Genomic DNA, 25,314 nt, shown 5'->3' with positions numbered 1-25,314 from the left:
GCGTGCGGCGGCGAGACGGGGCCCCCGGGCTGCGGCGGTGACAAGGGGTCCTCCCCTGCCGCGCGGCGGTGGTAGAGTCGGCAGCTCAAATTCCGAGAATTGAGCTCTGTTGATTCTTAGAACTGGGGTTCTTAGAAGTGGTGATGCAAGGAGTTTCTAGGAAAGCCCGGAGACCAGGTGATTATTGCTGCCGCTGCCGCTGCTACTTCTGCTGCTGCCGCCGCCGCCGCCGCCGCTGCCGCTGCCGCTGCCGGTGCCGCCGCCGGTGCCGCCGCTGCCGCCGCCGCCGCCGCCGCTGCCGCTCATGACCGTTCTGATTTCCCCTTAACGAATGCCTTTGTTTTTTGTTTTGTTTTGTTTTCTCCGTTGTTTTTTGCTTTGGCCAAATGCTTTGGCTCCAAGTTTCCGATGTATATTTATTGGTATATAAATATATATTGATTGATTTTTCTTTGTCAGGTGTTAAAATAAATGCAGAAGATTTAGTCCCATTTCTCTCCCGCTCTAGGGCGCAGATTATCGGTTTATCTATTATATCTATTTATATATCTATTTATATATTTAATATTTCTGTTTTCTCTCGCTCTTGGAGTGGATCGGGTGGCTTTTCCTCTCCCCCCTCCCCCTGTTGTTTTGGTCTTCGCAGAAGCGGCGGGGGATAGGCCAGGACAGGCGAGAGGGGAGGGGGGCTGGCGGGGAGGTGAGAGGAGAGAGGACGAGGTGTTGTTTTGGGGGTGACTTGTGAATGTCTGTCTGTAGGGTGTCTGCCACGAGCCGGGCAGAGAGTACACGCTGGGCTGCCGCTGCCGCCGCCGCCGCTGCTTGCTGCCGCTGCTTGGGGTGTTACTGGATTTGTGTGGCTCTCTGCACGGGGCTGGGATCTCCCCTTCATTCCTCCCTTTCCCCCTTTGATTCTGGTCTGCCGCAAACTGCCCCCTTTCTCCCTGGCTCCCTCTCCCTAACGCAGGCTCCCGGGCCGCCTTCCTCGCCTCTCTGGCCCGCGCGGCTCCCTGCCCCCTTTCCTGGTCCCTCCTTCCCTCCTCTCTTTCTCTCTCTCTCTCTCCTCTTCCTGCCTTCTCTGTCTTCTCCTCCGTAACTCAGGAAGGAGAGCTGCTGGCTGGGTCTGCCTGCCTGCCTGCTCCCTCCTCCCTCACTGCCTGCCCAGGCTGCCTGGCTCTGGGCCACCAGCCTCAGCCGTGGCGATTAGATTAAGTGACACCGGGCAGAACAGAGATTTGGGGGAAAAATTTGGTTTTGTCATGCACCCAGATGAAGTGTCGTGTCGATTTCCTTTCATGGCCGGGTTCTTTTTAAAGAGAAACGAATGTGTGTGTGTGTGTGTCTGTGTGTGTGTGTGTGTGTGTGTGTGTGTCTGTGTGTGTGTGTGTGTGTGCGCGCGCGTGTGTGTGTTTGTTTTTGTTTTTTTAACTTGGGTGTTTTCCCCATTTCTATTGGGGCTTTTCTTGCATAAAAAAAAATGTATTCCAGACATTTTAAAAGTTTTTGTTCGGCTGCATTCAGAGAGACCCGACGACCTCCCCCCAGCTCCTTTTTCCTGTACCCTAACCTTCGGGAGAGGGCTGGATGAGGGACTGACGCTTGGGGGGTAGGGAGAAGAAAGGGGGGTGAGCCTTTGCACCTGCGGTGGAATTGACTTGTGTGTGTGTGTATGGGGGGGGGGGGTGTCCTGGAGCCTTGGCAGCACCTCTGCGGGCGTTGGGGCTCCAGAGAGGACTTATCCCTCCCGCAGCCCGTGGTGCGGGGTCTGGGGCTCTGCGAGACTCGAACTTGGCTACTCCATGGCTGTTTTTTTGGGGGAGGGAGCCATTGCACTTTTTTATTTTTTTGTACGATGCAAAATCCCACTGGAAAAACCTCGGCGCAGCCGAGCCCATCCTCAGAATGTCCAGACCAACTGTTCTGAGCTGTAGGGGGAGGGAGGGGAAACTGTTTCTAGCACCCCTGGACAGAGGGAAGGCAAAGCTGCTCGGAGGTCTTCTGGGGGACCGGAGCGATTGGTGTCTGACAATGCAAGGGATTTTGTCAAAACTAGCGACAAGGCTGGTGGTAGTTGCAACCTGTGGATAGACATATAGATACCCCGGGGTACTCAACGTCTGGAGAGGCAGCGACGAGGAGGGATTTGCAGACAACAGTCTAGAAATCGAGGTGTCTTCTCTCGCCGCGTTTGGTCTCCTTTTTTTTGGATCCCCGACCCCCCCCCCCCCCGCCCGCCCTTCTCTATGGTCTCTCCGTCTTTGCCTTTTTCTAAATGTGTCTCACTTGTCTCTTTCTCGTCACTCTTCCTCTTCCTCGGTCCCTGTCCCTACTATCTGTCTATTTTCTCTCTGTCCCTGTCTGTGTCTCTCTCTGTCTCTGTCTGTGTGTCTCTGTCTGTGTGTCTCTCTCTGTCTGTCTCTGTCTCTGTCTATCTCTCTGTGTCTCTGTGTCTCTCTCTTCTCTCTGTCTCTCTGTCTCTCTCTCTCTCTCTCTCCCTCTCTCTCCCTCTCCCCCCCCCCCCCCCATTTCCCTCTCTCCCTACCTCCTCTATGTCTGCTTGTCGGTCTTTCTGGACCTGAATAAGGCTAACTCTCCCAGTCTCTAGTCTGAGAAATGTGGGGGAAGCTGGCTTGTGGTGTGCAGGATTCACGCGTCGTTATCCAAGCAGCTGCTGGAAAATGGAATTAGGATTTCGAAAAGTAGATTGTCGGTAGTGCCTCTGTACTCTCTTAAGCACTTAAGAAAATCTCGGGGCTCTTCCCCTCCTGTTGAAAAGAAGGGAGGGATTGGGGGAGAGGCTCGGAGCTGGGGCCGACCCCCTCCGTCCCCCCCATGGCGCTCGCTGTCTGTGTTTGGGCGGCGGCGGCGCGTGTGAGAGCGAGCAGCTCTCAGCCTTCTCCCATCAGTTTCTCTCACCCTCCTCCTCCTCCACCCCCCCCCCCCCATCCCGAGGAAACAGATTTAATCTTTTATGGATTTTTCAATTAGTTTATGGTCCCGGGTAGGGAAACTCCCTGCAGATTCCTAATAATGAGGAGAGAGAGAGAGAGAGAGAGAGAGAGAGAAAACCTTTTGCTTTTATTTGGGGTGCGGGGGGGGGGAGAATGTAAACAAGCTCTCTAGGCCGCCTGAAAAGTGGGGCTGGCAGGCCGGCGAGAGGCAGGGAGAGGGAAGGAGGAAAAGGCCAGCTCAGACGTAGGTTTCAGAGCGGCGAAGGAGAGACATCCCTGGCTCCCCCTAACTTCCCATAACCAAGCGGGTTGGAAGAAAGCCCTTTTCCCAGATGTGAAGCGGGAGGCTGAGCGCAGGACGGGCTCGCGGTCCGGGTCTGGCCTGCACCAGCCTGGCCGCCTTCTTTGCGTTACTCGGGGTTTCGGAGCAGGGCCCCGGGAACCGAGAGCTATGCTCGTGTGGATCCGCAGCCACACTTGCGGCGCTCCTGGCGGCGGCCCCGGGCTTTGGGGAGGGGCGACCCCAGCCTGCCAGCTCCCCGAAGGGATTGGAGGAGGAGGAAAGGGAGAGGGGCGGAGAAATGCTAGGGATCGACCCCCTTAACCAAAGGCCCCCGCCTCTGAGGCCTCGGGCCAAAATAGCCAGAGGCTCTGTGCAGACGTGAAAGGTTCGCTCCCCTCCCCTACCCTCCCGAGCCACTTATAAATAGAAGTTTCCGACATCCCATTTGGAAGACTTTGGCCTTTGCAAAGCGAGGCTGGCAGATCTGCCTCGGCTCACACCCGAGCCGCCGCGAGGGGTGGTAGGAATGTGAGATCCGAGTGCGTAAAACTGCCCCAGCCTGCGAACTGGGCCATCGAGGGCTCTCCTTCGCCTTCAGCAGCCACTCCCCCTCCACGTGCAGGTTACCCCATTCCCCAAAGCGGACTAGAGAGCGCCTCAAGAGGGCTCTGAAAATCCCCGGGGGCGCTAGTGGCCAGGTCAAGCTTGTGACCCCCAGGCTGATCCCCCTTGGACAGTTCCAGTTACATAGTTGAGTAAGTGATTGCCGAGACTCGATGTCAAAATCCTTCCTTCCTTCTCTCGCTTTCCACCTCATCTGACACACACACACACACACACACACACACACACACACACACACACACACACACACACACGCACGCACAACTTTGTTGTGAAAACTTAGCGGTTTGGGTCCGGGTAACTGGGGCAGCGGCGCCCTCCTCTGGTTAGATTATGCAACTTTGCCCTCAGTCCTGGGAACTCGAGTAAAGAAAGTTTTTTTTGGAGCAACTGTGAAATAAATAAGCCTTGTGAGTTGTTTTAAAGGGGAATGAGGAGTAATACTGATTTAAAAAAAACAAAAAACAACTTCCTGCCATGGATCTGCCGAGATGGAAGCCCAAGGCTGTAGGAGGAGAGGAGGAGATGGTAGGAAAGCTCCAGGGGGGAGGGGATCGAGTGTGTGAGCTTGGCAGGGCTCCCCTTTTCCCTTCCCCCAATGGATCTCCTCGTTTGTAGTCTGTCTCTTGGACCGAGATACTGCTGTAGGTTTTCTGGTTGAACTGTAATTACGTTTGGTGGGAAAAGGAGTGGCTACACACACACACACACGCACACACACACCCCTACACACACACAACACACCCCTACACACACACACACCCCTATACACACACACACACACACACACACACACCCCTATACACACACACACACACACACACACACACACACACACACACACCCCTACCCTTTTTTCTCTCTTAAATAGCTGGCAGGACTGGACAGGTAGAGTGGTTGGTTGCTCTGTTGGGGCCATGCTTTTGTGAAAGGAACCGGGACCAAAGTTGTTGTTGGTGTGTCTGTTTTCTGGTTTTGAGTAACAGGTGGGAATGAAGGTGCAGGAGCCGGGAGGATATTGCCTTGGAGATCTTGTGAAAGGAAGGTCGGTCTAGATGAAGCAGCCCCACTGCCCACACCCTGAACACCTTGCTCCTTGAGTCTGGGGACTCTCGAATCCCCTACCCAGCTCCTTACCAATGAGCTGCCTCCTTCTGATGGGCAGCCTGCCCTTCTCTTTCTGGGGGCCAGGACAGAATGTGAAGAAAGACAGTGGGGGGTGGAGGTGCTGTGTTTGGATTCTCTGTTTTTATCCAGGACGTCAGCCGTCTAGCCTTGCTTTTAAAATAAAACATCCTCTCCACCTCCCACCTCACCCCCAATACACCCAGCTAACTAGACAGAGATGTTATAGAGACAGCCCACCTCTCCTCCAGTCTTTAAACCTCAGTATGGTTCAAGTCCTTTAAAGGAGGATTCGGTGTAGTATCTGGACCTGGATTTCCCCTCACCCACCCTGCCTCCCTCGAGACACTTTAGGCTTGTCTCCGCCTGCCATCTAGTGGTTACTAAGAGTTGATGTCCCACTAACTCATCTCTGGGAACTCGGGAATCGGATTCAGCGAGATATTGAGCTGAAAGGAGAAAAAGCCCTTGAGAATTAGGGGATCCTAATTAATAAAATCTTACACTTCCATTAGAGGTCCAAAAGTAGAGGAGTAACCTAAACCAGAAAATATGATAGGATCATGGTTAAAATAATCAGTTACACACTGCCCAATGAGACACATGGCCCCCTCCTTCCTCAGCTCCATGGAGCTGCCAAAAGACTTGAGATGACCATCACTTTATTGCCAGCGGCATTCTAAATTTTAGAGTTGAAAGAGGCCTGGTATAGTTTCCCTCTGTTTTGCAGAGGAAGAAACTGAGGCCCAGAGAGGAAATTATCTTGTCCAAGGTCACACAAATAGGGATAGGGTTAGTATTTATGGCCTCGAATGTAGTGCACTTTATTACTATTGAAGCTCTCCGTTACCCCTAAAAGGGGCAGTGGAGGTGTGGGGGCGTTGTCAAGGGTTTCAATACTCTTTTTAAAATGAGATTGGTAATGTGGGGAAACTGTGTCAGGGAGGTGGCAGTAATGAAATAAGTGAACACTTTGAGGACTTGACCAACCCCTCCACTTGTATGGGAGAGGGAGGATAAAGGAATAGTATTTATATAGCACCTACTGTATGCTAGACACAGAGCTTAGCTTGATGAGTATTATCCCTTTTGACCCCTGCTTTTAGGAGCAAAATCCTGCCTTTCATCTAAGGGAAGAAATTTTTCCCTTTTAATTTTGGGGGAAAGGAAGATCACTTCTCTAAGATGTCTGATCATCTCTTGTTTTGTTTAATTATTTGTTCTGGGCACCTGGTCCACTGTCTGGGTTCTGAACTAACACACATACATTGTACTTCGATGGAGTGTGTGTGTTTAGGGCCTACTAAGGGGGGAAGGTTTATGTGTCTTTATGGAAACTGCTTCTAGCTTTAGCTAAATGTCTCATCAACAGTCTTTCCAACCTTGTTGACTATTTTAGATGTTGCATGCTAGGTATCAGCTATGTCTAGATGGGGAGTGTCTCATCCTAGGAGCTAGAGACCAGTCCATTCAGCATGACTCTCTGGCCTGGCCTGAGTGCCCAGACAACTAGAGTTCCAGTTCATCTCCAAAGCCACTGGGCTGGGAGAGCACCGGATTGATGTCACAGGCGAATCCAGTGAGCAGCTATCTTGTTGGAGGAGAAATACTCATGTATTCTATTTGGAAATTCATCCATGGACACTTTTAAAATCCTGGCAAGGTCGACTCATCACTTTCCTAGCACAGTTACTGATTTCCATCTTCATTCATATGAATAATAAAAAACGTTGGCAAGCTTCTGTTCAAACAGAATTTAAAAGGCACTCTAATGGGGCGGGGGTTACAATTCGTGCGCCTCACCTTTTTATACTGTAGGCAGAACGACTGGAGAGAAGCTTGCCCTGCCGGCGCCGGCCAAGTCCAAGCCTGCCTGGGCAGGGTTGCCTAAAAAGGGTTACCTCCTTCGGGCGTCTGAGAGTGGGATTGCGGCTACTCCACTTACTAAGCTCCGGAGGCTGCTTCTGAAACCCATTTCTCTTTTATTATATTTTCTAGAAGCTCCCTGTAAGCGCTCAGAGCCCCACTAAGACGGCAGGGAATGTGAGTTCAAAGCCGAGAGGCAGGCCGTGGGTGCGAGGAGCCTTTCAGAGTGGCTGGCATTCCGCGATTTTCTCCCCATTTCTTGGAACTCCCGGCTCCTGATGGCACCGAGAGCGCTCGTCACCTCCCTCTCCCCAACCAAAGCAGGAGGGCGATTTAACAGTCCCTGGGAATATCTGAGCCTGCTAGGAAAGCGAGAAGCTGCCCTGGGGACGAGTCAGGGTCTGCAGACTCTCCCCTCCTGCAGGTGGGATCTCGGCTCCTGACGGAGCTGGCCTGTGCGCAGCCCGGTCCCCCATCTCCAGTCTGGTTCGGCCAATGCGGGATTCTTTCCAGAAAATGCCCAAGCTATTTCGGGACAAAAGATGCCCGATTTGAGGCTGGCGGTGCCCGTCCCCTCTCCAAACTAGGGTGATAAGAAAAGTAGAAAGGGGTCAATGCCTGGTGAAGAGCGGCCCTTTGTGGACAGCAAGGGAAGCTACCCTTAAACTCCTCCTCCTCTGCCCCCCACTCCCCGAGCCCTCGAACCCTCGGCTTCTACTCTTTGCCCACCCCAGTTTTATCTTAGAAATTTCCCAGCTCCCTTAATCCTACTCCATCCCAAGGCACTCCGCATTTCTAGCTCTCACTCCTGGCCTGCGGCAGAGGAGATCCCATGGAGGAAAAGCCCCGCGCAGACCCTCTTCCCGGATTGGCCTTGACAGCTGAATGGCTCCCTGGGCCGACTCCGGGTCCCAGGTGGGGAGTCTGGGGCAATCGGTTAAGGCGTTGTCGCCGCGTTCCGCACCTCGAAGTCCTGGCTCAGTCCCGAAAACACCGGGTGGCCAGCTGGTTGGCCATGGCTTTGCAAGACTTGCAGTGGACAGGCTGCAGTCTGTTGTGTGTTGGTGCAAGCCGGAGGTGGGGTAGGGGTGTGGAGAAGGGGAGAGGAGGTGGGGAGAGTGTGTAGACCGCAGGTGAAAGGTCAGTGCCAGAGTAGAGAGGAAAGATCTGAGATAGTCGGACGCCTGAAGGCGGCGCTGGAAAGAGCCTTGGGTTTAGTGACTTCGAATCCCGGCCCTGCGGTTTTCTAACGGCGCTGAAGGGTCAACCCAGCCAGGAAGCCTTTCTGGGCCTCAGTTGCCTGTCTGTAAAATGGGGGTGATGATCTCATTCGCTCCACACTCTGTAACCCTGAAAGCTATGGAGACGTGAATGCCTCTGGCCCTGAGCACGGCAGGACGCCAGCCCCTCCGCTGGCCCGCTGTAGATTGAGGGGGAGGGCCAGGATTTCGGGGAAATCAGCCTCGGAGATCCCGAAGTCCCTCCGGGGTAGGCCGTGGTAATTCTTGGTTTAGGCGATCTCCAGTCTTCTTGCAAACGTAGGCGGGAGGGGACTTTGGCACAGGTTCCCTCCAGGCTGCCATTAGCAGGTCCCGCCAGCCTTGGTTCGCGTTGCCTTTTGCAACTCAATCCCATGGGGGCTATGGGGCCGCCAGATCCGCCCCTGCTCCCGACTCTCTCCCAATACATTGTCCTCCCCTTATCCCCAACCCCCACACACTCCCAGACCGAATATGGGGAAGCCTTAGGTCTGATCCCAGCTCTGGCTAGGAGCAAAACCGTTAGGAAGCTCTTGCATTTCCTTTGGGAAAGATCGTCCATCCTCTGCAGTCGGCGGGGCCCGCCTCGTCCTCCCTGGGGGCTAGTCTGGGAGGCGAGAGAAAGAGACAGACAGAAAGAGAGACGGAGACAGAGAGAGACACAGAATCAGACAGAGACAGAGAGACGAAGAGAGACAGAGACACAGAGAGAGACAGAGACACAGAATCAGACAGAGAGACACAAAGACGCACAGAGACAGACAGACACAGGCACACACACACACACACACACACACACACACACACACACACACACACAGAGAGAGAGAGAGAGAGAGAGAGAGAGAGAGAGAGAGAGAGAGAGAGACAGACAGAGAGACAGAGAGAGACAGAGAGACAGAGAGAGACAGAGAGAGACAGAGAGACAGAGACTGAGAGAGCAGGGAATCACAAGGCCAGTAGTGGGGGCAGCAGCTTTACCACGCTGCTCCCGGGCTCGCGTTATCTGCTGCCCGCTGCCGAGAGGCTTAGCCTGCTTAACGACTTAACCTCTACTACTTCCTGGAAAGTTACTTCTGGTTGGAGCTAGAGATAGGCGGGGAGGGTTCCCTGAAATCCGCCTAGTTTCAATCAACTCCATTCCGGGAATGGGACGGCTGTGACATTCCCCTCGCTGCCCCCCACCACTCCCGGCTTGACGCGGTAAAATAGGGAGGAAAAAAATGCAAGAAAAGTTTGATTTGAGGCTGAGCGAATTATGTCACACTAGCCCTGCTCCTTCCGCGGATCTGCTGCCGCTGCCAAGCCAGCGGCTGCGGGACCGAGCCGGCAGAGCCCCGGGGGTGGGAGGTGACTGGCAGCCAGGTACTGTGGCGTGGGAAGGATACGGAGGGGAGAGCTAGGGAAGTGTTGACATCCTCCATTTGCTTAGAAAAGGGGTTGTACGGGGAATTTGGGGTCCAAGGCTCTGAGATTTGGACCTTGGTTTCGTGCTGCAGGGTGCAGCTTACCTTACCGAAAAATAAGGGGGTGGAGATACTCTGTGGGACTGAAGTTCAGGGAGAGGCTTTGAGTACCAAAGGGAATTGACGAAAGAGAATCCCTAAAAACCCCTTATTTGGTGCCCTGGAAAAGCTGGAGAGCAAGAAGGAGGTGCTGAGGGGGGAGGGGGACAGGGAGAGGATGGAATAGATGTGTTGGACTCTTTGTCTATGACCTTCTCCCTCTTTGCCCTATTGTTGGGGAAGTCATTTCTGTCAGGCAGCGCCCCCCACCCCCACCCCACCTGCTTTGGAAGCTCTGGCTCAGGAAAGCTGAACCTCTAAGCAAAACCCACCAATTCCTGAACTGTCTGACCTCTAAAGCCTGAGCTGCCCTGAGACTGGCAACCCCTAACAATTATGTGAGTGGTCATTGCAGAACCTTGGGTTGGGAGTGTTTTCCAGTCTGGAAAATCCCTTTGATGAGTTGCTTCTTAGGGAGAAGGGAGAGAGGGACAAAAAAATAAAGACCTCACCCAGGGAAACCGGGCTTTGCCATTTCATATAAACAGAGCCTAACCTGCTGCTTTGGGGTTTCCTACAGTTGGGACAGAAATCATATAAATAGATTCAATGAATAAGCAGAGTCCTGAATTTAGTACTTGCTTGATGTGTGTAGGAAATTGCTATATGTCAGTCCAGACCTAGCTGTTGCCACCCAGAGAGGAGATGGTGAGGGTAGGCAGTGGACATATAGTGCTGGGCAGATAGCTAAATGTTAGCTTTTCTTTGGTGCCTTTCTAGCCTCCCTTTTTCTATCCTCAGCCCCCTTCACCCACACTTTGACACTGGGAGAGAGCACAGAGCTTTCTTGGGGGGATACTGAGAGATACACCAGGGGCAAGGTGCAAGGAAAACACCTTATTCTCCACCTTTCCCTTCAGGTCACTGGGGAAGATGCCAGATCATTTGGGTTTTCTATCACTAATTTAAAAAGCCTTCTAATCCTGATTCTGCCATTCATTAACTTTCTTTAGGCAAAAAAAGAAAGATATTTGGATGTCAGCATCTTTATCTATAACATGAGGGTGTGTGTCACTTTGGGCAAGTCACTTAACTTCCTTAGAACTCAGTTTTCTCATCTGGAATGATGGAGTTGGATAGTATGGTCTCTGAGGTCCCTTCTAGTACGGGTTCTGTGTGTCCACGGTCCCTTCCAGTTCTACCGTTTTGTGACATTTCGAAGAGGAATTTAATTAAATTGGCATGTGGAATATAACGCATGAGCTGACTTTATTAATCTAGAAGGTTCGAGTGCTCAGCTGAGGCACAGTAAGAATACACTTGCTAGTTCCTTCTTTCTTTCCTGCAGTCTCCTCTCTCTTTTATTTTTAAGCCATCCTTTGAAAAGGACCAATTCTGTACCTAGCAGGCAAAGGAGGAAGCTTCCCTCAAGCAGAGGGCTCTCTTTTCTCCCCTAGTCTAACCCAGAGTTGAAGTTGTAGATGGCAACAGTTTACAAGACCACAACCTAATGCTTTGTATGTAACTGGTAGGCCAGAATAGGAAGGGAAGAAATAATTTATATCATGGGACTGGAGAGGCTGTAACTGTCCTGGAAACTTGAGAGGATAGAGACTCTTTTCTTTTTTTTTTTTTAAAAAGCATTTAATACCGTGGTTCCTATCAACGTCCATCTGGTTAAAAGAGAGTGCTAGAGAATGAGTACAGACTTTCAAGTTTAGGTGGTGGTCACCTCTAGCTTTCTGACTGTGCTCTTCTGGGCCTCTGTTGCCTCATCTGCAAAATGGACATAATCAAGTGTGCCCTGCTTTACCTCACTTTGTTGTCCTAAGGACCAGATGATGTTAGGACTGTGATTGTGCTTTCAAGCTGGACTGCCTGCTTTTGGTTTGTAAGTCACTACTGGATGGATGCTGCCCAGTTCTTAGACTTGAGAGAGACTCTCATTCAGTGGGGTAAGGCATACTTACTGGTATTGTTTCAGAAAATAAATAGCTGGAGAATATGCCCAGCTTTAATGTGGAAAGCTCCCCACTCCAGAATCCGCTTGACCAGAATCTGCTTGTCCGTCTAAGCCTAATGTCTTACATAAGACTATACTGGATCATGAGCAGGCTTGAATCAATTTTCCTTTTCTCTTTCCTGTAGGTTTTAAAAGAAATCTTGAACTGTGAATTGAGGCTTTGGGTATGTAAATTGAATTTCTTACAGTTAATACTTTACGGACAAAAGGTTTCCCTTAGACTTGATCCATATGTGGATTCACACCAGCCTACCGTGGGCTAGTGGGATTTTGGCTAAATATGTGTTGTCCTGATGAGTAAAATGCCCTTCATGAAGTGAGCAGAGTCCTTCCCTCTCCCTTCTGGACTTTGGGTTATCCCACCAATTAGAGGTTGCATGTGAAATGTTATATTCGCTAGTCCGGGACAATCATGTCTTAAATGACTCTCAGGATATCTGGGCATTAGTCCAGTTAGTCTGCAGAAGTTCAAGAGGAATACAGGAAGGACAGAGGCATGTTGGGTAGATCGTAGAGGATTTCTGGGAAGACATGGGCAAAAATCCCATGGGACACACAGTCCTGGATAGAGAGTCATCAGCAGTACTGGAGACAGTGTCCACATTTAGGAAATTAGAGTTCCAGTATAACTAAACCTAACTCAGGAACACCTCAGAAAAAGTGACAAAAGAAAAGTGATAGAGAAACCTCCAGCCTCAAGGAGGGATAGAATGACCCTAGGTCAAAACTCCAAACCCTTGAGTCTTTCTTTAGTGAACTGTGCCCCCTGGTGGCAGCTGTGGTAGTGACGTCTGGACACTTCTGGGAACCAGTCGTCATCACCTGTGCCCTTCTTTTTCAGGTGAAGACGAGATGGCTTCGCCGGCAGATAGCTGTATCCAGTTCACCCGCCATGCCAGTGATGTCCTCCTCAACCTGAATCGTCTGCGGAGCCGAGACATCCTGACGGATGTTGTCATCGTGGTGAACCGGGAACAGTTCCGGGCCCACAAGACTGTTCTCATGGCCTGCAGGTGAGATGGAGCAAGGGCAGCAGGGCTTGGGCAAGGCTGGCCTTGCAATTGTAGAAGCCCCATGGCTGATGAGCATGCATATGGGGGCTGGGAACTAGAATAGCATGTTTGGGGCTGGCATAAACCTTCAATTGAGTGAACTAATTAGCCCCCAATAAATACTGCACCAGGGCATAGCAGGTCTTCCAAAACTATTCCAGTCAGTGGGTCCTACGCTCTTTAGAGTCCTAGGCTGGGGCTGACAAGGGACAGCAATAGACCATCTGTCTACAAGACAACCCAGATAAGCTTGGAGAGGCCCTTCTGAAGGCTGGATCCTTGTGCTCCGGGGGTGGAGGAGATATTGGAGTCAGACAGGTATTCTGGCAGAGGTGGGATTTAAATCCAGTTCCTCTGACCCAGATTCCATTGCTCATTCCCCTGTACTATATGACTCTGGATATCCATCTACACATTTCGAAAAGTAGGGACCTGATGGATGAGCTATCCAAGTCCAGGATGTTAAAATCGGGGGCTTGTTCACAAGGTGAAGGGATCTCTTTAGTTAACCAGTCTCCTTGCCTATGTTTACATTTGACTCAGTTCACAAGTCTGTTGCCCTTTCTGATTCAGTAGATAAGAGACTAAGAGAAACAGTGGAGTCTGGACAGGTCTGGATCCTGAAGGTGCCTGGATGTGTGTGTGTGGGTGGGGGGGCATTCTAGGCATATGGCACAGAATAGGAATGAAGCTGAGATGAGCTCCAAAAAATGCCCATGCACACACACACACACACACACACAGAATGATGATCTCACTAATGTGTCTGCCCAATGTAGTGTGTGTGTGTGTGTGTGTGTGTGTGTGTGTGTGTGTGTGTGTGTGTGTCTTACAGAGCATAGCTTGGCTGGCCAAATATGTTCATGTATACTGAAATGTTATGTATTCTACAACATAATGTCCTATTATATTTCATAATGTAGCAACATAGTATATTGTTACATTTTACATAACATAGTATACTGTTACATTTTTATACAATATAGTACAGTGTTACCTAGAATGTGGCTTACCACCTTATAGCATAGTGCTATGTTATAATCCAGCAGAATCCTGGTGGCAGGCCACCTTACTGCCACCCCAGAGTTCAGAGCATCACATTTGTCTGTCTCTGTCTTGGCAGTGGCCTGTTCTATAGCATCTTTACTGACCAGATGAAATGCAACCTGAATGTGATCAACCTTGACCCTGAAATCAACCCCGAGGGCTTCTGTATCCTTCTGGACTTCATGTACACATCCCGCCTGAACCTCCGTGAGGGGAATATCATGGCAGTGATGGCCACTGCCATGTATCTGCAGATGGAACATGTTGTGGACACATGCCGAAAGTTCATCAAGGCCAGGTGAGTCTCCCCTGTCTCCACTCTGCAGTTGGAACATTGCACAGTTTACTTAAGAGAAGGGCCCCTTCCCCTGGGACTCTTGGGTGGTTAGTCTACTGTTTGGCCCCAGGGCTTTCTGCAGAACACTGGGGAACTTGTGGAATCAAGGCATTGATGGACAGAGGGTGAGGTCAGTGTTGGTTCCTCCTGGCTAGTCTCCCAGGCTTGATATGGAAGCATCTGCTTGAAGCTAGTGCCCCATTCCCTGGGGAGACCAGTCATTCATACTCAGGGTTCAGCACGCTGGGTAGGGAGGGATGGGAGCCTTCCAAAGGAACCAGAATTAGGACCCCTTCCACATGTGCTTGGAACAGACCGTATCATCTGGTTGGCTAGACCAGACTAGCATATGTACAAGTGTTTTAGAAACCCTTCAGTTGGCATAGAAGGCAATGTGCCAGCAATTACTATCTCCTCACAGTCAGTCCCACAGCCTGCCAGAGGGGGAGGGGGGCCAGAGCTAGAAGGGACCACAGAGATCAGCTATGCAGATAAAGCACATTTAAATGACCTGCCAAAATTCACACAGCTAGTTAGTGAAAGCACTAAGACAAGAATCAATCTACTTGGTTTAATTATAAAAATGTGATTTTGAAGAAAAAATCCATGTGACCATTTTCTCCTGGGGGATGGATGGTCTCCCTTCCTTTCTCTTAAACAGCGAAGCAGAGATGGTGTCTGCTGTCAAGCCTCCTCGGGATGAGTATCTGGCTAGCCGGATGCTGCTGCCCCAAGAAGTCATGGCATATCGGAGCCGTGAAGTGGCTGACAACAGTGGTCCCCTGCGAAACGGTCCCATCTGTGATGGACGAGCCTTTGCTCCCGGCCTGTACAATGGCCTGACTGCGTCACCAGCTTCCTATCCGGTGTATGGCCACCTCCCGGTGAACAGCTTCTTTGATGAAGAACTGAGGGATGTCAGGATGCCCATGGCCAACCCATACCCCAAAGAGCGAATCCCCTCTTGTGATAACACCCGGCCCCTTCCTACAGATTACAACCGGGCTGTCATGGAGGTCTCTGCTAACATGTGCCATGCTAGCATCTACTCCCCGAAAGAGGCTACTCCAGAGGAGGTACGGAGTGAGGTACACTACAGTGTGACTGAGACAGGCCCCAAACCGGCTGCCCCATCTGCCCGAAACAACTCCTACTTTGCCTGTGACAAGCCTGGCAAGGAGGAGGAGAGGACCTCCTCCGAGGATGAGATCAGCCTGCACTTTGAGACCCCCAGTGCACCACTTAACCGCAAGGGCCTGGTGAGCCCCCAGAGTCCCCAGAAGTCCGATTGTCAGCCCAACTCGCCCACGGAGTCCAGCAGCAGCAAGAATGCCTGCATCCTACAAGGGGCTGGCTCACCCCCAGCCAAGAGTCCTACTGACCCCAAGGCTTGCAACTGGAAGAAGTACAAATTCATTGTCCTCAACTCGCTCAACCAGAACACCAAGCCGGATGGGGCTGAGCAGACTGAGCTGGGCCGCCTCTCACCTCGAGCTTATGTTCCAACATCTACCTGCCAGCAACCCTTGGAACCAGAAAATCTCAACATCCGATCTCCAACCAAGCTGGGTGTGAGTGGGGAGGACTCTGCCATATCACAGGCCAGCAGACTCAACACCATCGTCACCAGGTGAGCTCCCAGGGTGCTCTCTGGGAAGGAAGGACAGGCTCTCATGATGTCTGCTGGTACCACATCTTGAATATTTTGCAATTGATGCTGCCATGTTGGAATCAAGTTCAGGACCCGGAGCTCATTCAGCCATGCCAGCAGTCAGGGTTGGAGAATGTAGACTTTAGTGTCCATACCAGTCCTCTGGGCAGCTCTGAGCTCTCTAGAGGGCAAGGAATTTGGGTCACTGAAATATCTCCAGTCACTGGACGTTAACCATCTCAGGGGATGGCCAACCTGCAGTGAAAGAACTATCCACCTCTGATTAGATTAAATGTAGCAAGGGTTTATTAAGCATCTACTCTGTGCCAGGCGCTAGGCTAGGTGCTGGGGACTGAGGACAAGGACAAAATGAACAGCCGTCTTCTCTCAAGGATCTCCTGGAGAATAGAAATACCCAGATAAATTAATTCAAAGTAGATATAAAGTATCTCCAGTAAAGGGGGGTAGGTGGGAGGGTGGTGCTAACCAACAGCACCAGAAAAGACCTTGTGTAGAAAGGGGAGCCTGGGGAATCTGGGAAGAGAAAGGAAAGGAAGGGAAGGAGAGTGGGAACTGTACAGCCAAGAGGAGCCAGTCTCCCTAGCATCAGGGAAAGGAGATGGGGGCCGAGGGCTTCTCTGCTTTTAGCTTGCCACGATTGAGCCTCCTGTCCCTCTCGCCCTCAGGTCCCTGGCTGGTTCTCCCCGTAGCAGCACAGAAGGACATTCTCCTCTGTATCTGCCCTCGTCCAAATGTCGCTCCTGTGGATCCCAATCCCCACAGCATTCGGAGATGTGCCTTCATGCCACAGGCACCACCTTCCCAGAGGAGATGGGAGAGACCCAGTCTGAGTACTCGGACTCCAGCTGTGGTGAGTTCCCAGGTCCTGCGCCCTTCCCCACTCTCCTCTGCTTCCATCCCCAGAAAAACTAGCCACCTTCTTCCTCCTCCTCCTAAGTAACATTTGTCTTACAACTCCAGTTTGGGGCTGCTGCTTAATGTGAGCTTGTCTAGCTTTTCTGAAGACAAGGGCAGGTCTCGGAGACTGTGAAGGTCCCTTTGGTTGCTCTAAGCAGCCCACCTTCTACCTTCATGTAAAGTACGTTGTCACAAGACAGAATTAGTGTGCAGCATTCAGACCATCATTCATGTACCTGCTCTAGGCAGTACAGATATGAGACAATGCTTGGGAGCTGAGCCTCTGAGCCCAGTCCAGACCATGAGGATAGTCCATAGTTTTCTAGGCAATAGACCACTCATTTACCCATGATTAGTAATAGAAAGATGGTCTTTGCACCATTTCTAATTAAAAAAATAAAAGTCCCCTCACCTGTGCCCAATAGGGCTTGGAGGAACCAGTAAACTCTTGGCTTCAAAGATATGGGCTGTTCCTCCCCTCTTCCCCTTCTTTCTTGCTCTACTTCTACTGTGTAATATTGGAACAAGTCCATCCTTCCTGGGCCTCAGTAGAGGTCTTGTTTAGAAACTATGTGCCATGGTGGATAGGGAGGGGCCCTTGAAGCCCTCTGACACATACTGGCTGTGTGATCCTGGGCAAGTCCCAGATATCCAACTGAGAAGGTGCTGAGCTGCACTGGTGAAGGGAGTTTCCTCATGAAGGAAGTCCTGACAAGAACAACTTCCCTCCTCTCTTTCTGTCTCCTTTCATTCTCACCTTTTCTCTCAAGGTTTCTAAACCCAGTTCAAGCCTCTGGATTCTCTAACAATGCTTAGAGTAGGGTGGAGGGGGCCGAGAGACCGCATCTCAGGATTGTAACAGGGAGTGGGGAGCCCAGCTAGGCCTCTGGGGCCCCCATGCCCTTCCTTCTCCTGCTCATTCTGGTCCTTCCATTTCCTACCCTTGACAGAAAATGGAGCTTTCTTCTGTAATGAGTGCGATTGCCGCTTCTCGGAGGAGGCATCCCTCAAGAGACACACCCTGCAGACGCACAGCGACAAGCCTTACAAATGTGACCGCTGCCAGGCCTCCTTTCGCTACAAGGGCAACCTCGCCAGCCACAAGACCGTCCACACGGGTATGGCTTTGTCCAATCAGATCACCATGCCAGCTCGCCAGGGTGGGCAGATGGCCTGTGTTCCTAAGAAGCCCAAGCCCCAGCAGTACCTGGAGGGTGCCTTTCCTCTATGGCCTTTTCCAAGTTAGACCCTCTCTCTTTTGAATGGGAAAGGGTGCTCCTTACCACAAGCCAGTGAAGTAGGCAGGGTTGGTATTTGACAGGCAGCTGAGACACAGAGGACCTGTATCTTATGGTCACATTGCTAGCTGGAAACAATTCCAAGGTTAAAGCCCAGGGATCCAGAGTGCTATTGTGCCCTGTTGGGTTAGCCTCTAAATCGTCATTTCTCTCTGTGGGTCACTTTAACACACTTTATCTCAGGGGGCATAAAATCCTTTTATTGAAGCCAAGAATAGATGGCTAACCAGTAAACTTCCTGAAACTGCCTTCTGTCTCTAAGACTCAGTGGCTCTCTGTCTGAAGTGAGCAGGCCCATGGGGAAGTATCTGGTATATAGGCAGCTTAGAGGGAGAGAAGATACCCCACCTACCCACCCAAATGCCCAATCTTCATTTCTTTATCTGCTCCAAAACATGCATCTTGATGAAGGCAAAAACCAAACCCAAGGATGCAGATGGATTTAGTGGATAGATCACTGCCCAGGAGGATTCCTGGGGTCAAATCTTGCTGCTGAAGTTTATTGCCTTGGTGACCCTGGGCAAATGACTCACCCTTCACAGACCTCAGTTTACTTCTCTGTCCATTGAAAGGGGGGTGATTCTGATGTCCTTTAGCTTGTTTGTACTCCTATGTTGCTATGATCTCTCGGGCCTCAATGTCATCACTTAGAACATCAAGGGTTTGGACTATACAGCCTCTTCTAGTTCAAGATCCAAGACCTTCTGATCCTTCGAATGGAAGTGTCTGCTCAATATCCTTCCATCCCTTCCTTAGAGGTGGGATCCTACTGGAAGGGGGCAGAAGGAAGCATCTATAGAAAAGGGGATACTTGTTTAGAGTTTGTCACCCACCCAGATGAGTGCATCTGTTATACAGACTCGGTATCTTTGGAAGGGATGACCTAGGGTCTGAAGGAGAGGCTGGTCTTCCCAGAGCAGCAGGCTATGAATCAGGACTCGCAACCTTTCAGGTTTACTGCCTTTCCCTTGGGGTGTCAGAAATCCTGGCTTTCCCATCTCACCCTCATCAGCCTAACCTCCAGTGAATATTCTGTCTGCTGTCACGTCTGCCTGTTAGTAGTATGCATAGACCTTACCATGTGGTCTCCCTTCCCTCCTTCTGGCAACAGGGGAAAAACCCTATCGCTGCAACATTTGTGGAGCCCAGTTCAACAGGCCAGCCAACCTAAAGACTCACACTCGCATTCACTCCGGAGAGAAGCCGTACAAGTGTGAGACCTGTGGAGCGAGATTCGTCCAGGTTAGTGGAGTACTGTCCGTGTGTCTGGGGATCTCTTTGTCTGTCCGTCTCTCTGTCTCTGTGTTTCTGTTTGGGACATCTTTGTTGGCCTGTTGCTGATATCCCTCCTTCTTCCCTGACAGGTGGCCCACCTGCGTGCTCACGTGCTCATCCACACCGGGGAGAAGCCCTACCCGTGTGAAATCTGTGGCACCCGTTTTCGGCACCTGCAGACTCTTAAAAGCCACTTGCGCATTCACACAGGAGAAAAACCCTACCATGTACGTGAGCCCTGTTCTTTCTGTTGCACAAGATTTCTGGCGATGGGGTTTGTGGTGGTAGCGGGGGAAATGACCCAGGAGTTTTGCCTCATCTTGAAGCATATTCTGGAAAGAACCTTGGATTTGGAGGCAGCAGATCCTGGGCAAAGTGTTTTTGTTTGTTTCGTTTTGTTTTGTTTTGATGGGTTTCATGTTCCTCATCCACAAAATGGAAGGGTTCCAATGGTGTGTGATCTCTAAGGGCCTGTCCAGCTCTAAAGAGGCTTGTAGGAATCTGTGAAAGGGCTTTCTCATCTGAGAGTCCCAAGTAGGCAGTCTGGTGATGAGACAAGCAAATCATTCAATGAACTGTAACCTCCTTGAAGGCAGGGCCTATTGCCTTTTGGGTTCGTGCCCTTGGTTCCTTGAATAGGACTTAGTACAGGAGTCCTTACATTTTCTTTGAACAGACTGGTAACAGCTGTGGAGCCCTGCTCAGAATGGTCTTAAATGCAGAAAATGAATACACAGGATTACAAAGAAAACAAAGGGTTAGAGAAAATAATGATATTTTTTCCATCCAAGTTCATAAACCCCTAAAATCTATGCAAAGAACCCTTGGGAGTCTATGGACTCCAGTTTAAAAACTCCTGACCTAGGAGGTACTTAATAAATGCTTATTGATTAGTTGACTTGGAAGGTAACAGGGAAGTTGGCCTTCTCTGGACACGGTCCACCCCAACGCCTCAGAAACGCCTTCTGTGTCCTGATTTGTCTTCATCCAGCTCCTCCTGGAGTTGACAATGGAGGAGATCCTGGGCCTCAGAGGCTATGACAGACAAACAGAAGCACTTATACACTCTAGCCAGATGGATAACCTTGGAGTATGGACCACCAGGGGACAAACTGTTACCAAGAACTCACCTGACTAAGTTCAGAGATAGTCATTATCAAGATGACCACAGCAGCCCATTTGCTAAATCATAGGAAATTCACAGCCCACATTTATTTGTCTGGCAGGGAAGATCTCACAGTCAAGAAATCAAGTATGCAAATGGTCTTGTGACAGACGTCAAGGGACTCTGCGGAGTTTTGAAGAGTATATAAGTCTAAATTGACATCCCCCTTAGAGACTGATGCTGCCTAGACTAAAAGAAAGTGGTTAGGAGTCAATCAGTCAATCAAGAAAGAAGGATTTATTAAATACCTACTGTGTGCAAGGCACTCTGCTAGACCCTAGTGGCACAAAGAGAATGTGTCACTCTAACCATGAGCAACATATGTTCTATCAGAATTTGTTCTTGCTGCAGATTCATACATATGTAAGCAAAGAGACGTGCCTTGATATCAGTGAGTGAATTCACTTACTTCTCCACCCCTGACAAATGTTTTATTGATGCTTTTGAAAAATGTCAGTGTGTATTTCCTTGTAACATGTGCCCCTTTCCCTACTAGCCAATACAGCATCCTTGTGCAATAAAATACAATTAGGTAAAAAAGCAAATAAACCTGACACTGATCACATGTGGTAGTGTGGCCCTTCTTCTATACCTGCCCACTACCTTCTTCCTGAGTTAGTCATTAAACTCTTAACAGGCGCTGTCAGACCTTTAGAGTCAAGGTTGGATTTGTACATTATTCTGAGAAGTCACATCTTTTCATTTTCCTTTGCCTTATTGTGGTCATTGTATAAATTGTTTTGTTTCTGCTTACTTGGATCTGCAAGTTTTCCCTCTTTCTCTAAGCCCTTTCTTCCATCATTCCTTACGGCACAATATGATTCCATTACATCCATGTGCCATGATTTTTTCAGCCACCTCTCTCCAATCCATGGGCACCCATATCGATACTACAAAATGAAACACTTAATCTTAAAAATATATTTATTTATTTGTTCAATAAACATTTACTAAACATCCATATTGGAGGGCTACGTCATGAGTTCTCAAATGGATATTTTGCTTATGGCTTAGTATAATGACTTGCTGTAAGGAATCATGGTTTATCAAGCATTCAAACTGGCCACACCAAGTTGGGAAATACCAGCTGCCCACCTGCCCAGTGCACTCAGTAGACTCAGTTCTTGAAATGAAAAAGACAAACAGCACAGAGTGTGGCATGTAGCAGGTGCTGAATAAAGGCTTGTTGGTTGACTGATTAATCCATCCCCCAGTGCTTTGCCTTCAGACAGCTAATGTATTTTTCCCCATCATTCAGAGGACCCAATCCCAAACTAATTGAGTAAATATTATAGGCGAGCAAGTTAGACCAGAGGGTTTGTGTCCTACCTTAGATCATAGCACAAGTGATAGATGAGCTTGTAGGAAGAGGGACTACTCGACCACAGATCTCTTCAGTTTAACAGCTCTTCTTCCTCATCTTGACCTAGGTTATGACTTAAAATAAAGGACTTCTTTGCCTTTTTTTCTTTAAGAAATACATTGAAAGGTTTCCCCCCTCAGCAGATAGCAGGGGTTACAAAATTGTTAGGTAACAAACCCCTCAGGGAATGACCCTCACCTGCCTGCTGCCTCTTCCTTGTTCAAATCTTACCGGAAAATTGGACTGAGGCTTATCTTCAGGATAGCCCCATCTTTCTTCAAGCCTCCTAGAAGGGACAAGTCCATGGGAAATATCTCCCAAGATACGGGTAAGAAAGAAAATGAAAGTGTCCACAAGAATTGACCTTTGGAGAGACTGATGCAGGCATTCAAAGGATCCAAGACTTAGAGCTGGCAGGGACATTTTTCAGATGAGGAAACTGAAACCCAGGGAGGTGACAAACTAAAACCAAGTCTTTTGACTCCTTTGCTTCTACTCTCCCCTCCAGTGTGAGAAGTGTAACCTGCATTTCCGCCACAAAAGCCAACTTCGGCTTCACCTGCGGCAGAAGCATGGCGCCATCACCAACACCAAGGTTCAGTACCGCGTCTCTGCTGGCGACCTGCCCCCGGAGCTACCCAAGACTTGCTGAAAGCCTTGCGAAGGGGTCCCTTTCTGGAAGTTATCCAAAGGATACTGTAACACTTTACAAATGTTCATCCCATGATGTAGTGCCTCTTCTCATCCATTTGTGCAGATCATAAAGGGGATTGTTGGGGGGGCGGGGTGGGACAGGGAAAGAAAAATGGGGAAGAAACATGTAAATCTTCCCATTCACCCAGTGACGTAACTTAAGAACAAACATAAAAAAACTCAATCTCCTATGTGTTAGGGAATCTATATCAGTGACAAATGAAAAGAAAGGTCATTTTACCCATCACCCCATGGGGGAGTGCACAGAAGCTTTGGAATTTGACTTGACTTGTTCTGAAAAATGAGGAATGTATATGTTTTGTGGGAACAGATGTTTCTTTTGTATGTAAATGTGCATTCTTTTAAAAGAAGAGAATTCAGTATGTTATAAAAGAGAGGGCTTTAATTTTTTTAACCAAAGGTGAAGGAATATATGGCAGTTGTAAATATATATAAATATATATAATAAATATATATAAACCTCAAAAAAGATATATTAAAAATAAAACTGCATTAAAGGCTCGATTTTGTATCTGCGGGCAGACACGGATCTGAGAATCTTTATTGAGATAGAGCCCTTACAAAATATTTTAAGTATTGCATCTGTGTAAGTAAGAAGATATTTTGTCTAAAACGCCTCAGTGTATTTGTATTTTTTTGCAAGTGAAGGTTTACAATTTACAAAAGTGTGTATTAAAACAAAACACAAAAAAGCTGCAGAAGGAAAAAAAATGCATAATTTTGTTCTAGTTTTGAGTTTGTATATATCCGTACAACGTGTACTCACGGTGCCTTTTTTCCATGGAAGTTTTCAATGTATGGACTAGATGAGCCCCCTTCCTTTTCGAGGCGCAGACAGACACAAGGACTTGAAGCTGGCACTCACTAAGCTCTCTCTTTGGGAATGTTTGTCTTATTACATGCTGCGTCACGCTTGCATTATATAGGTCCTCCGGAGACAGGGTTGGGCTGTGTCTAAACCGCATCACTGCATTGTAAAATATAGCTGTATAAAACCAAGAATAAAACGATGAAACGTGAACCCTGTTAGTTTGGCAGTGTCATCCTTTCTTCATTCATGATAGGACTGGACGATATGTGCCATTTCTGGTTCCTTTCCATTCTGTGGATCATGGTACCTTGACACTTAATGGCAAAGTATGGGGAAGTGGCCACCACACCTGCTGGGTAGAACATGGTGTTAATGAGACCACGGTCAAGGGCTAAATCCCCTCCCCCCAGATCTTCACAGGGAACAGTTTTGATGTCTTAGTCTTTGATGTTTAACATGTGAACAGCTTGGCACATCCCATCCTAGTGGTTCCAAGGGAGGGGGATTTTCTTTTCTCTCTCTCCTGCTAATCCTTCTGGATTTACTTTTCCACAGGATTTTTCTTTATTCAGGATTAAGCCAAGATGTCGACCTGAGCTGGGTAGTGTAGATGGAGTCACAAGGGATGAATTGAGGAGAGGACGGAGGGATGGAGGGATGCTTGATGCAGCAAGTTTAGCTTAGAGGTAAATGGCCACATTCCAAACCTGGAGTTCTGCTAGGCCTGAAGAAGCAAAAAAGGGATTAGGCTGTCATTAATCCAGGTTATTAATCCAATAGACACTTATTTATTATTTTCTTTCTGTACATGCAAGTTAACATGGCACATGCTGGGCATGCAAATGTGAACAACGAAAAGCAGTTCTGGCCTTCAAAGAGCTTGCTTCTTTTTGAGGGACCTAACAGGGAGACATTCTTGCTACCTAATTTGAGGAAGAGGAGAATACCTAGAACAAGAGAAGAGTAGGAAAGGTTTGTGGTGGGTGGGGGAGCCAAGCCAAGAAGGAGGAAGCTCAGGTTTTCTAAAACCAACAGAACAAGTGAGTGGTCGGAGGCCTTTGACTGCAGATTCCAGGCTGCCCACCTCCTGAGATCAGGTGTGAGAATCCTGGGGCCCCTCGTTGGCCAGGTCTATCTGGAAAGACCAGAAGTCTTCCATGCTGTTGGGAGGAAGGGTGGGATGGATTATAGCCCATTGGACTAAAGCAAAGCTCAAAAAGCCTTCTCCTACTTGCCTTCCATCCTCTGGTACCCTATCTCAGCTGTCTTCTTTCCTTGAAACTAGCCTTAAATGGAGGTGGAGTAGATGAATGGCAGTAGGGTATGATTTCAGGGACCTAGGGAAGGCCTATCTGCCCCCAGTCAAGGATTAAATGAGACAGTCCTTGTTATTATGCAACCTATATTATGCAACAAGGGTTCTGAACCTCTTTTTGTGTCTTAGGCCCCTTGGCAAGTCTGATAAAACCTATGGAACTCCTTTCAGAATGTTTTTAAATAGGTGAAGGAAATGCCAGGTTTCAATTAGAGGCTAGTGGAAAGAAATAATTTATACACATCTAAGTTCATGAACTCCTTGAAATCTCTTCATGGACCTCTTGGGGGTCAATTAAAAAATCTCCCCTTCTATAGATAAACATCTTCCCAAGCAAAGGATTTGAAATCAGAGAACCTGGGTTCAAATGTTGCTTTTGTTGACATTCCCTGTATGACTTTGGACAGGTGACAATCCTTTTACGGGCCTCAATTTTTTCCTCTGTACAACATATGGGATGTCCTACATGGCCTCTAAGTATCCTTCTAGTTCATAACCTATGATGCCAGGGATGATAGCTCACATTCTCTGTTGTCCTTTGCCCCCACATCCCCAAGAGGGAGGTAGAACAAGTGTTATTGTCTCTGAGCTGGTATGAATTGCCCATGGCCATACATCAAGTAAAGAGCAGAGCTGGACATCAGACCCAGTTTCCCTGGCTCCCTGTTCTGTTCTTTCTGCAGCTAACAGGCAATCCAGAGTGGTAGAAAGAACTCTAGCCTGGAAGCCAGT

General features: G+C 49.2%; 1 protein-coding gene across 2 annotated transcripts; it reads left to right on the top strand.

Moving 5' to 3' along the window:
* The first annotated feature begins 91 nt into the window (after positions 1-91).
* BCL6 (BCL6 transcription repressor) lies at positions 92-23,477 on the top strand. 2 transcript variants are annotated; one of them, XM_072618827.1, is made up of 11 exons: positions 8,529-10,011; positions 11,446-11,568; positions 11,762-11,800; positions 12,478-12,649; positions 13,812-14,033; positions 14,734-15,702; positions 16,410-16,594; positions 17,592-17,759; positions 19,051-19,181; positions 19,304-19,441; positions 22,251-23,477. In XM_072618827.1, the coding sequence occupies exons 4-11, from the start codon at positions 12,489-12,491 to the stop codon at positions 22,392-22,394; spliced, it is 2,118 nt and encodes a 705-aa protein (XP_072474928.1). In that variant the 5' UTR covers positions 8,529-10,011; positions 11,446-11,568; positions 11,762-11,800; positions 12,478-12,488; the 3' UTR covers positions 22,395-23,477. The 2 variants fall into 2 exon arrangements, with proteins under 2 accessions (XP_072474927.1, XP_072474928.1); XM_072618826.1 differs by lacking the exons at positions 8,529-10,011; positions 11,446-11,568 and adding an exon at positions 92-177.
* The last annotated feature ends 1,837 nt before the right edge of the window (positions 23,478-25,314 follow it).

The sequence above is a fragment of the Notamacropus eugenii genome, chromosome 6 (assembly GCF_028372415.1).
Source record: "Notamacropus eugenii isolate mMacEug1 chromosome 6, mMacEug1.pri_v2, whole genome shotgun sequence".
In the NCBI taxonomy this organism is placed as follows: Eukaryota; Metazoa; Chordata; class Mammalia; order Diprotodontia; family Macropodidae; genus Notamacropus; species Notamacropus eugenii.
The sequence above is the reverse complement of the archived record's forward strand: the minus strand, read 5'-3'. Positions and strand labels throughout refer to the sequence as shown.